We start from the raw sequence: 15,716 nt of genomic DNA on the forward strand, positions 1-15,716 counted from the left end.
TTCTCTGCTGTTGGTTTTGTCTGTAAGCATATAAGCTGTTGAAAGCTGTTTGTATTCATGGCCAAGAGCCCCTAGTTCCCAGAGCAACAGTTTATCACTCACCCTGTGTTATATTTGCTCCTACCTTTCTTGAATCACAGGAACACAACCCCAGCCCGTTAGATCCAGGGGGCAGCGTGTGTATTTGCTATGCATGGACTGTTTATGGCAAACTGTGTGGGTCGGGCTCATGTTCCTGGAGTGCTTTGAGCAGCTTTACTAATCTGTCAGCATAGTATGTTCTTGTGGATAAATATAGACATACGGGCACTCTGTGAGTTGTAGGTCACTGTCTTACTGTGCAGCTAAAAATTGTCCCATTGGTATGAACAGTCTGCCCTGGACGGAAGGCCTGTTTTAGTTTGTCTTCTACTGTAGGTCTTTAGCACCTGACTAAAAATACACCTGGGGCCAAAAATATAAGGGCCCTGCATTGTGGCTGAGACACTTATGGTGGCAGTGAGCAACAGGACCATGGAGCCCATCATTATGTGTTTTGGCTTTGGAACATGGTCTGTGTAGCTGTTCCAGACTGTTAGTTTGGGTTTCTTTTCAGGCTCATGGAGATTACAACTGCTTGTTGGAGACGATCCTGTGTGATCAGCTTCATAAAAGGGCTTGGTAGGTATGAAAGGCTGTTAATATGTGTGGAGTGGCTAACTGGTTGTTAAATGCTGAGTATGGGAGGACTCTTCTAAAGGTTTCAGCGGATGGGGGTGAAGGTAGCAGTTGCATCTGCCTGCAGGGATTTACTTATAATGCCATTGTTCAGAGACAGGAGTAATGCTTGAGGTGTTACATTTGAGATTGTTATATTTTGGAGGCAAGATGTCCTTTTTGTATATGAGCCTGTGGAACAGGCAGCCAGGATACAATGGAATTTTTCTGTGCACTTAACTTTCACTAAAAGATTTGGTATGACACTGCAGTAAAATTGCTGCTCTGTAAAAACAGCTAGTATATATTTGAAAAATAATTAATAGCATCATATTTAATATTATAGTAGAAGTAGGATTTATGCTTGATTTCTTCTAAATATTAATGTTAATGCCCTTACTTGTTTTGTTTTAAACATTGCAGTAGGCCTAAAAGCAGTTTTTTTCTTCATTTTTGGCTTAGCCTTGTTCAACATGTAAAAGATAAAATATTTTTCCTTTTTGTTTATAAATTTAAAAACAGGACACCCTATGTTAACTGACATTAAATGGGTCCAAATTGCATGCCACTGCTTTTCCTTTATCAGACAATAACACAGTTACATTAGTTCTAACATAAAATTTTAAGCAATATTGTACAACATTTCCAAAAAACTAATGAGAGGAAACATCCATGAGACAGAGTTAATTACATGCATTTTGGATATCGGCTCTTTAATTTTTTTTAGTGAAGGTAGGAGAAGTTAACTTGTGAGTGGTAAAGGCACAACATATTGCTCTAATCAAGGAGAAAGATTTTGTTTACTAAAGATTTGGGAGATTGAGTTGCTTGCTAATTATTCCACTGCACTATCTCTAATGAAATTACTAGAAGTTTACATATGATAGCCTTCTGTTTCTAGGGAAAAAAAATCCTGTTAGTCATTATTTTACCCCTTACTTTTGTGGTTTATAAAGCGTGCATTAAGGAACTTTTTTTTTCCTCCCAAGGAATTTTTTTTAGTGTATAACAAGCATACAAGATAAATGATTAAATTTATGGTTTCAGGTATTTGGAAAAGGTTGCATCATTATAGGACTCATATGAAATGCTAAATATTTCTATTGTATGGTATCCCTTGAGGATGTTACTGACCATTAGTGTATTTTGGCTGAACAGACCACTTCCACAGTCTCATGAACATGTTGACTCCTTTTTCACTCATTGCCTTTCTTGCTCATAATAAAGTTTATAGTGAAGTTAACTTTATAGTACAGTTAGTAAAGTTTTAGGTATTAAACTTTACTATAAAGGCATCAGAAGCAACTAATCTGCTTCTGTGAATTGGTAGATTTATGACCATCTTAGATTATAAATTTCTGGTGAGCATGTATTAAGTGAATTTTATGTCTTTGTACATTTCCATAACTAAGAATTTAATAAAACCTAAAATATTTTTTAAATGAGCTGGTATCTAAATGAATAAGCCCATATGAGCCAATCATTTAATAAATATTTACATGTTGATAAAATCAAACACCAACAAGACTGAAAAAGATTTCACTTATTCACTTAACTCATCATTGAATAAATGTTTATTGAGCTTCTGTTGTAAACACTGTACTAGAAGCCCTTTGCTTGCTATATATAGATCTTGGAACTGTATATAGTTACCATATATATTTTATAATGGAAATGTATACCATCACATATATTTTATAATGCATATATATGCATATGTATATTAGTATATACATATGTATGTGTATATATTTTATAATAGAATGCATACTATAATGTATATTGTACTTGTGTATAGGTATATAATTTTATAGTATAATGCATATTATATTAACAAAGACACCTGTAAGATTAGACTGTCCTTCAAGTCACCCTCTGCATCATGTAATCCCCAAGGGGACCCTGGCGGGGAACAGCTATAACTTTAATTTGCGATGTTTATTTGTCAAAAGATGGCAGTTGCTGGCACTGTCTTTGGCAGACCCCCCACCACGTCCAGTTTGCATAGTCTTCAGTGTCCCTTTATGTTGGGTCCCTGTGTAATGCACTTGCCAATTCAGCTGCAGAAAACATCACCATGGTGTTCTTCTCTTGCCCTTGGTGTTTGACTTAAATATGATTCTAATAAAATAGCTCAAGAAGCTGGTTTGTCGTTTCTGGCAGGGCTCAGTCTAATGCCCAGATAACAGTATGGGAAATACTACTAGCTCCTTAGCCTCCAGAGCCTTTTGACCATGACCCACAGTAAGAAACACACTTTGCATTGTGACCCAGAACTCACACACATACATATCTGTAGACACAGACAGAGTCTGAAAACAACAGCTTTGTGAAACAGTGCTTCCCTCCTCACTGTGCAGGATGCCACCAATCTGCTATTTTTCTCTTCTCCTGTTTTCTGTTCTATTTCATCAAAATCAGGCTGGTCAGCAGCCACTAAATTATTTTCATGATCCAGTAACGGACCAGAATCTGCACTTTAACGAACTCTGCTTTAAAGATTCCAACAGCTAGGCATTCACAACATACCCTTAGTCACGTTCTCAGCAGAAATGACATACTGTCATCCTTGACATACTGTTCTACTCCTGAGCATAATTGGTGCTTTATTTGTCAGAGTATTGCTTTGTTGCAGAAAGAGCTCTCCTGGTAGTTCTGATGCGAGTCTTGGGTTGAATGTAAGATTTCTAAGCTGGAGACAATGCATGACCTTGTACATCTTAACACTTCCTTACTCCTTAAAGCAGTTAAGTATTTGTTGAGTACTTGATATTAAGCCTAGTACTGTGCTAGAAGGTGATGCTACAGGACGAATAAAGCAAATTCCTTGCCCTTGTTGCAGTTAAGTGTAGTGGGGGAGACAGATAGGAAATGAGTATATAATATGTCGTAGTATGTCAAGAGGCAGCCAGAACCCTGGATGACAGTAAAGATGATACAAACTGTTAGCAGAGGGGAGTACCAAGGAGTGGCTGGCCAGAACAGACTCCCATAATCCTAGAAGGAAGTGAGCATGTGAGCCATCACGACATTCCCCCCACCATTCATAAATTCCTACAACCCCTCTGCCCCAGTTCTCTTCCACTTTGAAGGTTTCCCTGACTGTCTCCATCATCAGTTATTTCTAGTTCTCAGCTTAAGTGTCACTATCCCAAAGTCCTGCCCCAACCCCCACAATCACAGATATGTCCCCCCTGCATCTCTCCTGCAGCAGCCATTGTAGCACTTCTCACTTTGCAATTATAGTCCTGTGTGTTTTTATTCTATCATGCCTCTCTCCCTGCACACTGTCAGCTGTGTGAAGCTACGAGCCATGCCTATTTTGTTCCCCCAGCAGATAGCCCAATACCCCAAGTACACTGGGCCTTCAGTAAATAGTCAATATGTGAATAAATGAACAAATTAGTGAATGAATACTCTCCTAAATTCGTGTGCTCATCCATTGGCTGTTCAACCTGGCTGTTCAACCTTTGGCTGTTCAAACTAGTGGCATACTGTGACTGAATAGATTAAACTTTAAAAATCTTCCAAGCTGTCTTTTTGAATCTATCTTCATATTCTCCACAGAACTTTGCAGAATGCCTTATACTAAGGTCTTAATGAAAATTCTTTATTTAATGATTTGATTAATTGATCACACTCATAGTCTTTTGAAGCAAAAATAGTTCTGAAAGGGCCGTAATCATGTCATATGATAAAAGATGCCTATGTAAATGACACCTCCACTCATCCTTGCTGTGTGTTATGCCTGTAAATACTCAGGCCAACATTCAGTTATGCAGACAGTTCAGTTACTCAAACCTATGTGATCGAACCTGAATTACAGATGGTGTTCAATTCTTTAATATAGTAATTTATTTTTCAAATTGAGGTTCTAAGATGGCATTCCTTTATTATTGCCATTGTAAAATATAGGAAACTTTTTATAAATGAGTCTTATCTTTAAAAAATATTTATTATGAAGTGTTAAACCCAAAAGGAGAAAAAATTAGGATAATATGTAACATATTGCCATCACTCAAATTCTACAGTTATCAAGATTTAGTCATGTTTGGTTTATTTGTACCTTTATTCTTTCACTCTAATTTAAAAAAAAATTTTTTTTGAGACAGAGTTTTACTCCATTGCCCAGGCTGGAGTGCAGTGGCACAATCTCAGCTCACTGAGACCTCCACCTCCCGGGTTCAAGCAGTTCTCATGCCTCAGCCTACTGAGTAGCTGGGATTGCAGGTGCCCACCACCACGCCTGACTGATTTTTTGTATTTTAGTAGAGATGCGGTTTCACCATGTTCCCTAGGCTGGTCTTGAACTCCTGAGCTCAAGCAATCCTCCTGTCTTGGCCTCTCAAAGTGCTAGGATTACAAGCATGAGCCACAGCGCCCGACCAAAAAAATTTTTTTAGAGAGAGTCTCACCCTGTTGCCCAGGCTGGAGTGCAGTGGCGCAATCATAGCTCACTGCAGTCTTGAATTCCTGGACTCAAGCGATCCTCCCGTCTCAGCCTCCCAGTAGCTAAGACTGCAGATGTGTGCTACCATGCTCAGCTAACCTTTAAATTTTTTTTTGGTAGAGATGGGGTCTCACTGTGTTGCCCAGGCTGTTTACAAACTCTTGGCCTCAAGTGATCGTCCTGTCTAGGCCTCCCAAAATGCTGGGGTTAGAGGCATAAAATAATGTGCCCAGCCCTTGTTTCTCTTTGTTAAAGTATTATGAATCAAATATAGACATCATTTCATTGAACCCCATATAATCAGTATGCATTCTAGGAAATATAGATATTTTCTCATCTACCCACAATACTATTATCACATCTAATAAAATTGACCGTAATTCTTTGCTATCACCTAATATCCAGTCCATACTCAAGTTTTTTATAATCCTAAAAGGTCTTTTAACAATTGGTTTGCTTAAATCGGGGTTCAAACAAGGTCCACGTATTACATTTGGTTGTTTTATCTCTTCCCTTGACCTGTAGAAACTGGTACAGTTTTCCTATAGAACGAACCTACTTCTGGATTAGCTATTTTGCTTCCTTATGGTGGTAACATTAACTTGTTCTGTATCTGCATTGTCTCTTGTGAATGCACATTAGCTCTAATGTTTTGAAAGCATGATGAATGTGGTCACAGGGCAATATATGGTTCCCCCTGGTCATAGGTTATACTCCAAAGTCATTTCTGTTCCATTACTATGATAGAATAGAACTCTGTCACATCCCTAACAGTTTTCAGTGTGTAGGTACAAGAACTCTGACCAATATATTGCCACAGGTTGGGGATTTTGAGAAAGCTTCTAGAGTCGGTGTTCTAAAGCCACTTCTTCAGCACCTTAATCATCATAACAAGTGCAGGTCTGTTTGTGTAAGATGTAGGATCTTTTTTTCTGTTTTAACAGGCACCAGACAGGTTCCTGCCTTCATTAGTCTTCTCATGGTAGGTGCAGTCATCTTTTAGTTTGTGTTGTCCTTCCAAGCAGCCGCTTTTTCTCCCAATTTACACAGCAACATGAGATCAGCATTCTTTCCAGAAACCCACTGGCTCCCAGTGGCCCTCAAAATAAAGTTCACACTCATTGGTTTGCCATTTAAGACCTTAGTTCTAATGCTAATAAGTATTTTAAAACCTACATTTTTACAGGACTTAAGAGTTTATTAAGTTTTTCATATATGCTCTTCTTTATTTCATCTAGCAAATACTGTATTATAGAATTGGTTGGGTTCAGGTCCACAAATATTAAGTGAGCACAGTTATTTACTTAATTGTGCCATGCACGGTGCTAAGTGCTGGTGATAAAGACAAGAGATAGTCTTGTTTTTGAGGACTCTGCAGTTCCTTGGTGAAGACAAATTTGAACAGATATACTAAGACCAAGGATGTGTGGTAGGAGGGTGACAGGAGGAGGGGGTAAGAAGAGACACTTGGCAGATGCCTCTCTGTACCTGCCATGCCATTCCATTTGCCCGAGTTGCCCCTTTCTCTTCCCTACCTATCAGAATCCTACCTATCCTTTAAGACCTGGGTCAAATGCCACCTATTCCACAGTGTCCACCTACTCTGTGGCCCAGAACAGAGACTAGGCCTAATGCGGGGTTAGGTTAGACACAAGTCAGACTTTCAGTTCGTTTTTTTTTCTTAATGTTAACAAAAGTCTTGAGTTTACAGGTAGGAATAAAGACAGGCTTCCCCACTGTCTGCCTGCAGTTTAGGGAGTTTCCAGGCTTAAAATTTAATGAAACCAGAGAAGTGAAGATACAACTGGAAAGGTCAGGATTATTTGTCAAGCTTTACTCTGTAGAGAGGATAGATGATAGAATCTCCCTAATTCATATAATTTAAGGGAAGGCAAGTGTTAATTGTTAAGTGTTTGAACTGCAGAGATTTTGAACAAATGATGTTTTCATACATTTTCAGTGCATACTTTTATATTTCATAGAATAGTAGAGGTTGAAAGGACAATCTAACCTAGACTCTTTAAGAATAACAGGTAAGGACGCTGAAGCCCAGTTGGTCCAAGTTCCTTCCCCAAGGTCACTGAGAGCCACATTAGAGCTTAGACCTTGGACTCTGAGTTCAGTGTTCTTTCCACTATATTTTACCTACAAAATGTTAACTTTGTTGGAGTTAATGAAGCCTATCAGTTTTTCTATAGGCAGATAAGATTAGAAACAATTTTATTAACTGATTAAATTGCCCTCCTTTTCCTTCCTATTTATTTCCATCAGTGGTGTCAGTGTGTGGTTCCAGGGCAGCAGCACCAGCATCACCTGGGGACTGGTTAGAAATGCAGACTCTCCAGTCTCACCCCAGACTCTGACACTGAATTGGGGTAAGAGGTGTCCAACCTTTCAGGTGACTGTGATGTGCTAAAGACTGAGCACCAGTAATTCAAATTGTAAGTCAGCAGATGTTTTTTTGAAGTTAAGATTTAAAAATTCAAGGTCTTGTCCAAATAATCTACACATTTTGAATTTGTAGAGTTCACATTAATGATATTTTGCGGCATGAAATGAGCAAGCAGAAGAAGAAATTAGAAAAGAGAAGAAAATGAAAAAAGGGAGGAGAGCCAGCAAAGGACACCTGAATGAGAGCAGTTGGTCACTTCTCTTAGGGAGAAAAAGGAAGTTGAAATTCAGGATTATCCTGCCTCTAGCAGGTTATTCGATCTCCTTTTGGTGAGAAAGGACCTTGAAATGTCAATGTAACCTCATCTTCCTTTGCGCACGGATCTTGGCAGACATTCTTTCAGGCTCTGATGACAGAACCTACTTTGAAAATCAGGGGAACGTCCATGTAATCGCATCTTAGCAGATGACAGACATTTATAAAGGAAATCACTGAAGTGTTACTGTCATATCTCTCAGATAAAATACTGGAAGGCAGAGGAAGACAGAAAAGAAAACAGGGCAGACACTTGATGCTAACTTTCTCTTTATTGAACTGCTTCACTCTCTCCAAGGTATTCAGTCTGGGGAGACCAGAGACAAAAATGGTTTTGAGAGAACATAGACTGAAGTAAGCAAAGAACTGTGCCTTCAAGTAAACTTGCTCCTTGTTAGGATAACAGGCAGTTAAAATTTATATCATCAACGTATCTAGGAAAGAATAGTCTTTAGGTCTTTCTAAGGTATGTGTGTCATTAATCAGATCTCATATATTTTTATGGATCCTCCATGTTCAATTCTTTTTTTTTTTTTTTTTTGAGACCGAGTCTCGCTCTGTCGCCCAGGCTGGAGCGCAGTGGCCTGTTCTTGGCTCACTGCAAGCTCTGCCTGCCGGGTTCACGCCCATTCTCCTGCCTCAGCCTCCCAAGTAGCTGGGACTAGAAGCGCCCACCACCGCACCGGGCTATTTTTTTGTATTTTTAGTAGAGACGGGGTTTCACTGTGTTAGCCAGGATGGTCTCGATCTCCTGACCTCGTGATCCACCCGTCTCGACCTCCCAAAGTGCTGGGATTACAGGCATGAGCCACTGAGCCTGGCCCATATGTTCAATTCTTTTTTGTACTCCTAGTCTTTCCCAAAGTCCCTCTAATGGCTAAAAAGTGCATTTTCATTCACGAGGGCAGAGAACACAGAGGGAGAGACCTTCATGGCCTAAGGATATATTAGTCTTTCCGGAAAGTATACAACTATTCTAATCATAGGAAACCCCATTCTCCAAATTACAACGTTTATGTTGTATTTTGTCATACCCTGAAGTCCCAAAACTAGCTTACACCAGAGCAAAACCTATGGGTAAGGGGACAGTCTTCGACATAGGCAGCTGATTTGTTTTAAAAGACAGTCTGGGAATGGTGTGATACCACTATACCAGCGAATGAGGAATGGATACAGAAACTGTGGTATATACCTACAATGGAATATTATTCAGCCTTAACAAGGAAGGAAATCCTGCCATATGCAACAACACAGATGAACTTTGAAGACATTATGCTAAGTGAAGTAAACCAGTCACACAAGGACAAATATTGCATGATTCCACTAATTTTTTTTATTATACTTTAAGTTCTAGGGTACATGTGCACAACGTGCAGGTTTGTTACATAGGTATACATGCACCATGTTGGTTTGCTGCACCCATCAACTCGTCATTTACATTAGGTATTTCTCCTAATGCTATCCCTCCCCCAGCCCCCCACCCCCCGAGAGGCCCCGGTGTGTGATGTTCCCTGCCCTGTGTCCGTGTGTTCTCATTGTTCAATTCCCACCTATGAGTGAGAACATGCAGTGTTTGGTTTTCTGTCCTTGTGATAGTTTGCTTAGAATGATGGTTTCCACCGTCATCCATGTCCCTGCAAAGGACATGAACTCATCCTTTTTTGTGGCTGCATAGTATTCCATGGTGTATATGTGCCACATTTTCTTAATCCAGTCTATCATTGATGGACATTTGGGTTGGTTCCAAGGCTTTGCTATTGTGAATAGTGCCGCAGTAAACATACATGTGCATGTGTCCTTATAGTAGCATGATTTATAATCCTTTGGGTATATACCCAGTCATGGGATTGCTGGGTCAAATGGTATTTCTAGTTCTAGATCCTTGAGGAATCACCACACTGTCTTTCTTCCAAATGGTTGAATTAATTTACAGTCCCACCAACAATGTAAAAGCGTTCCTATTTCTCCACATCCTCTCCAGCATCTGTTGTTTCCTGACTTTTTAATGATTGCCATTCTAACTGGCATGAGATGATATCTCATTATGGTTTTGATTTGCATTTCTCTGATGACCAGTGATGATGAGCATTTTTTCACGTCTGTTGGCCACATAAATGTCTTCTTTTGAGACGTGTCTGTTCATATCCTTTGCCCACTTTTTGATGGGGTTGTTTTTTTCTTGTAAGTTTGTTTAAGTTCTTTGTAGATTCTGGATATTAGCCCTTTGTCAGATGGGTAGATTGCAAAAATTTTGTCCTATTCTGTAGGTTGCCTGTTTACTCTGATAGTTTCTTTTGCTGTGCAGAAACTCTTTAGTTTAATTAGATCCCATTTGTCTATTTTGGCTTTTGTTGCCATTACTTTTGGTGTTTTAGTCATGAAGTCTTTGCCCATGCCTATGTCCTGAATGGTATTCCCTAGGTTTTCTTCTAGGGTTTTTATGGTGGCAGGTCTTACATTTAAGTCTTTAATCCATCTTGAATTAATTTTTGTATAAGGTGTAAGGAAGGGATCCAGTTTCAGCTTTCTACATATGGCTAGCCAGTTTTCCCAGCACCATTTATTAAATAGGGAATCCTTTCCCCATTTCTTGTTTTTGTCAGGTTTGTCAAAGATCAGATGGTTGTAGATGTGTGTTGTTATTTCTGAGGCCTCTGTTCTGTTCCATTGGTCTATATATCTATTTTGGTACCAGTACCATGATGTTTTGGTTACTGTAGCCTTGTAATATAGTTTGAAGTTAGGTAACATGCCTCCAGCTTTGTTCTTTTTGCTTAGGATTGTCTCGGCTATGTGGGCTCTTTTTTGGTTTCATATGAACTTTAAAGTAGTTTTTTCCAATTCTGTGAAGAAACTCATTGGTAGCTTGATGGGGATGACATTGAATCTATAAATTACCTTGTGCAATATGGCCATTTTCATGGATATTGATTCTTCCTATCCATGCGCATTGAATGTTCTTCCATTTGTTTGTGTCCTCTTTTATTTCGTTGAGCAGTGATTTGTAGTTCTCCTTGAAGAGGTCCTTCACATCCCTTGTAAGTTGGATTCCTAGGTATTTTATTCTCTTTGTAGCAATTGTGACTGGGAGTTCACTCATGATTTGGCTCTCTGTTTGTCTGTTATTGGTATATAGGAATGCTTGTGATTTTTGCACACTGATTTTGTATCCTGAGACTTTGCTGAAGTTGCTTATCATCTTAAGGAGATTTTGGGCTGAGACGATGGGGTTTTCTAAATATACAAGCATGATTCCATGTATATGCGGTATCTAAAATGGGTAGATTCATGGAACCCAAACATAGAATGGTGGTTGCCTGGGGCAGGGGGACAGGGAAATTGGGAGTTGCTAATCAGTGGATATAAAGTTTTAGTTAAGCAAAATGAATAAGCTCTAGTGATCTGCTATACAATTGTATGTATAGCCTAACAATAGTATATTATACACTTAAAAATTTGGTAAGAGAGTAGATCTTCTGTTAACAAAATAAAATAAAAATTTTTTTAAAAAACACAAAAATATATTTAAAAAATAAAAGACCGGGCGATATGGGAAGCTCACAAGATAACGTCATCACATTCATGGGTCAGATCCTGAGTTGACCACTCTGTAACCTTGGGCAAGTCCCTTAACCTCTCTGAATCTGCATGGTCTTATCTGTAAAAGGGAGATTAGCCTTCTAGGATTATTTTAAGAATTAAAGATACTAATTCGTCTGGAGATATCATGTAGATTCTGAAACTTGAAGGAACACAACGTGAGAACTGTAGGAGAATTAAAGTGTAAGTAAAAGGAGGAATGTATGTAATCCATAAAAATGGGAGGAATATTTCACATTATCAGAATTTTATGGAAATTAATCAGAAATTAATTAAGCTTGCCTTTGGTTATACTTTTCTTCCAATGCAAAAATTGTTTTTCGGTATTTTTTTTTTACATGATATTCTTTTCTTGGCCCACTTTAAAATAAGTAATTATTTAAGAATCATCTATCACTTCGTTAAGCAATCTTTTTGTGTTGCTGAAACTATTGATTTGTCTTATCCCAACATTTTTGATTTCTTAATATTCTTCAGAAGAAAATAATTCTTTCTGTCTTGTTTGGTTGTTTTCTTTTTCTTTTTATCCCAATTTACTTTACATGACTTTCAGGGTTTCTGGCCATTTGAGTACTTGCAGTACCTTTTTACATGCCATTTCTTAAATTCCCTCATACTTGCTTTAATGGACAATTTGTTATTGCTCTATACACAGAGTGACATGTTCTCAAAGAAGCTGCATCACCCTTTGTTTATGTTTTATGAAATGTTCCCGTACTGCTAGTAAACAAATTAAGTCTTAGGAGAAAAGGCATTTGAGAGGGAAAGTGTGATTCTAAAGAAAGATCCCAGCTCTTGTTTACTAACAGGGTTTGCCTTCAGAACTTGAAAAATGAATGAAGTATTGAGAACTGGCAGAAAGAATAATTTATGTACAACCATGAACAAAGAAATCTCATAATTTACTCCTTTGTTGAACGATAAGATTACATTGATCTCTATAAAGTTAAGTTGTTTAATCAGATCATCTTTCTAGGATGAGTACTACTTTTAATATTTGGTTACCACATATAATCCCAGGAGCACTTAAAAGAAAAAGGAAGCCATTTTTTATTTCAAATACTCTGGGTAAAATTCCAGTAATGGGAGCATCAGTAAAAGCAATGAGTGTTTTGAAAAATTAGCTCTGTGCTTGTCTGTCTTTGCAAGTTGGTGAAAAAGCAGGCCAAACATCTCTGCTTCCTGAGGAATGGAGTACTTTGTACAGGAAGATGGGAAAGCAGTGTGCTCATTGGGCATTTTAGTTCATGCCCTTCACAGGCTGGTTAAAATTCTCATCTCCACCGGAACTGGCACACAGATATGGGGCAGGCCAAATGCATGGATCAGGAAAACAGATTCTGCCCAAGCCATGTGTGCCTGGATTTTCTTAGACACCAAGAATACACACAGTGTTCATTCCTTCCTGCGGCAGCCCCAGACTGTAGCACCTGAATGCCTGTAGGCAGATAGAGAAGAGCAGGTCCCTCTAGCCACTTACTCTGTTTAATTTTTCCTTGTTCTTTTAGAATTTATTGTAGTCTGACAGTGTGGTATTTGTGTGTATGTGGGCGGGTGTATGTGTGTGTGTGTATATGCACATGAAATGCTGATTATGTTACCCCACCTCAGTACAACATAAGCTCCATTAGAGTAGGAACTATCACTTTGTTCACCAGTATCTTCCCAGTGCCTGGAACAGTGCCTGAAGCCTAGTCACTCATTAAATAAGTATTGGTTGAAATGAATGAGTAAGTCAGTGAACAATAGCTTCTAATGAAAGATGGTATTACTTCTCTGAAAATCTGATTGAGAAAACCAGTTGCTTTCCTGTAACATCTATGCCACCATTAGCCTCTAGGGCTCTTATATGAGGACGCTCACTTCATTTCAGTGTTATAATAAAAATGTAGCTGAACTATGAGCTGTGGAGGTGTTTATATTGGTGCTACCGTTAGGAGGGTAGTCTGTCCTGGAAATGTTGGTAACTTAGGGAAATTGTACTGAAGATTTAAACCAGCTAAGAGCAGCCAGCCTAAAAATTAAGCTATAAGTCAGTGAAGTTGGGGGAAAAATAGTCATGTTCAAAAAGATCATCAGTCTGAATAGATATGCAGTCTGAAATAGATTTAATAAACGGAAAATGAATGGGCCCCAAAAGTATAAAATAGACTTCTCATAATTTAAGGAATGGGCCCTGCTTAATATAAAAGATAGAGACCCAGTGAACACGGGAAAACACTTCCTGAAGTCATCCAACAAAATCAATTAGGAACAGAATTTGGAATAAAAATAATAAAAGAACATTAACAAAACTCATTTAAGACAAAAGAAGGCAATGGAGAAAAAAATTAGAACATGTTAAAACCAAGATTAAAATGTAAATGAGAAAATATAAAGAGAAGACAAATTTCAAACGGATTCAATAATTAGAAACCTAATTAATATATAAAAGTAATGCTCTTCTCCTCCACTCCACACCAGCCCCCACCACAGGAGCAGTGGTTTGAATGACTTTTTAGAGAAATTGAGCTGTTATATGACGATAGAAAGGATGAAGGAAAGGAGAATAAAGGCAGATGGAGTTGGAGCTAAAAAATTCATCACATGGATGCCACTGAACCATACACTTGAAAAAGCCTAAGATGGTAAATTTTGTCTACTTTACCACAATTAAAAATAAATAAAAACAGATTTTAAAAAATTCATTATATGCAAAAAATTTTAATGGGGGTTTTTAATACAACAAATTAAGCAACAGGAACAATTGTTTCTTCAACAAGTATTTGGATGGGGAAGATGTGATAAAGATTCTGTCAGGATCCTTTCATTGGGAGAGATCCCTATTTCCAGAGACCTGGCATGAAGAGAAGGCTGACCCTTGGGGCAGCTGGATGGCACTGGCAGGCAGGGCCCAGACCAAGCCAGATGGAGGAGACCATACTGACCTGGACCCTGAAAGGTAGGAGGATTTGCTTGCAGGACTGGGTAAAAAGCAAGGAAAGCACCCCAGGTAGACAGAAGTTGATTCAGTCATGGCATTTGCAAATCTGGAAAATGGGGCCTCAGTATGGCTAGTACTGAATCCATGCTTTATTTTGTTTTTTTCAATCAAAAATAAATTTCAGTTAAAAATGAGACCTATGAAGGAATAGATTTAATTCTTGAGAGCTAAATTCTTAGAGGCAGCAAATTTTTCCCTTTTATACACCAAAAGTTTTTTTAGTTTTATCTTTTTGAAATGGTAACCTTTGGAAATTTATATTAGTCTTTTTCCCACCTTTTTTACCTTTCTGTGAGACTTAAGGTCATCATAATGAACATAAATTGTGACAGCAGTCAAAACCCTCAAGCCTGTGAGACTGTCATATTCAGCCAACTGCATTTTTAAGTTCTGGCAGCTTTCTAAATTATGCAATTTTGTTTCTTCTTTTGCTACTAGCATTTCTACCCATAGAAGTTACACCCGTCCCTTGTAATTTTCTGTTTCCAGACTACTGTGAATTTAGAAACTAGACAAATTATCTTATGTATAGATTAAGGGCAAGCAAATGCTGTGAGAGGGTCTGATGATTTTCTTTCTAATGATAATGCTCTAATATTTACACTAGTGTGGACTTTGTGACTCAAATTTGACTACTGGGGAACATGAGTTTCCTGGTCTGCACTATATTGTCACCAAATAACTCAAGTATTGAAAGGTGCCATGTCCTAATGTTTACTTTTGAAATTATCCTGAGGCTAGGATTTGCCATGAATTAATTAGGGTAGGATGAAGAGGGTTACTGAAACTTGGAAGTGGACCTAGTTCAAGTACACTTACCCCATTAACTTTCATGCATCTCCAGATGCCTAGGCTGATCTGTGTTTGGAACTCAGAATGATGAGTGACACACCACCTTGAATCATTTTCTGCTGTGGTACAGGGCTCTGCTGGGCTAGGATAGTTCCAGCTCAGTAAGGCTGTTCATATAGTTTTATCTTTTTCAATATCACGTTTGTATTCACAAAGATGTCTGGCTTTGAAGTACAGGTGAATAATATTTGTTATGATAGCAGCGAATTGGCTCTTCAGCTGTTTAAATGGAGGATTTGTCTGAGAGGTTTTCTGGTATCTAAATTTCATCTCTCTAGTTCAAAATGCAGCCTTGCAGGAGGACTGTCAGAGGTCACTCTCGTGAAAATGTTTTCACTGTAGTTAAGACTTTTAGGCCCCAGAGTCATGCAATTATGGATCTTGTCTTGCAATAACTGTATATATTATATCAACCCAATTATTGCTGT

General features: G+C 38.4%; 1 protein-coding gene across 6 annotated transcripts in view; it reads left to right on the forward strand.

The window, feature by feature from the left end:
• The window catches only part of FRY (FRY microtubule binding protein), a 449,258-nt gene that overhangs the window by 213,005 nt on the left and 220,537 nt on the right, over positions 1-15,716 (forward strand). Inside the window, exon 1 of one of the 6 annotated variants that reach the window (XM_054664863.2) lies at positions 470-660. The exons of the other annotated variants lie outside the window; for them this stretch is intronic. Within the exon in view, the coding sequence (XP_054520838.2) occupies positions 600-660 (61 nt within the window). The 5' untranslated portion in view covers positions 470-599. Of the gene's footprint in view, positions 1-469; positions 661-15,716 lie in introns of those variants that run through there. 6 annotated transcript variants of the gene reach the window in all.

This window comes from Pan troglodytes, chromosome 14 (genome assembly GCF_028858775.2).
Source record: "Pan troglodytes isolate AG18354 chromosome 14, NHGRI_mPanTro3-v2.0_pri, whole genome shotgun sequence".
NCBI lineage: Eukaryota > Metazoa > Chordata > Mammalia > Primates > Hominidae > Pan > Pan troglodytes.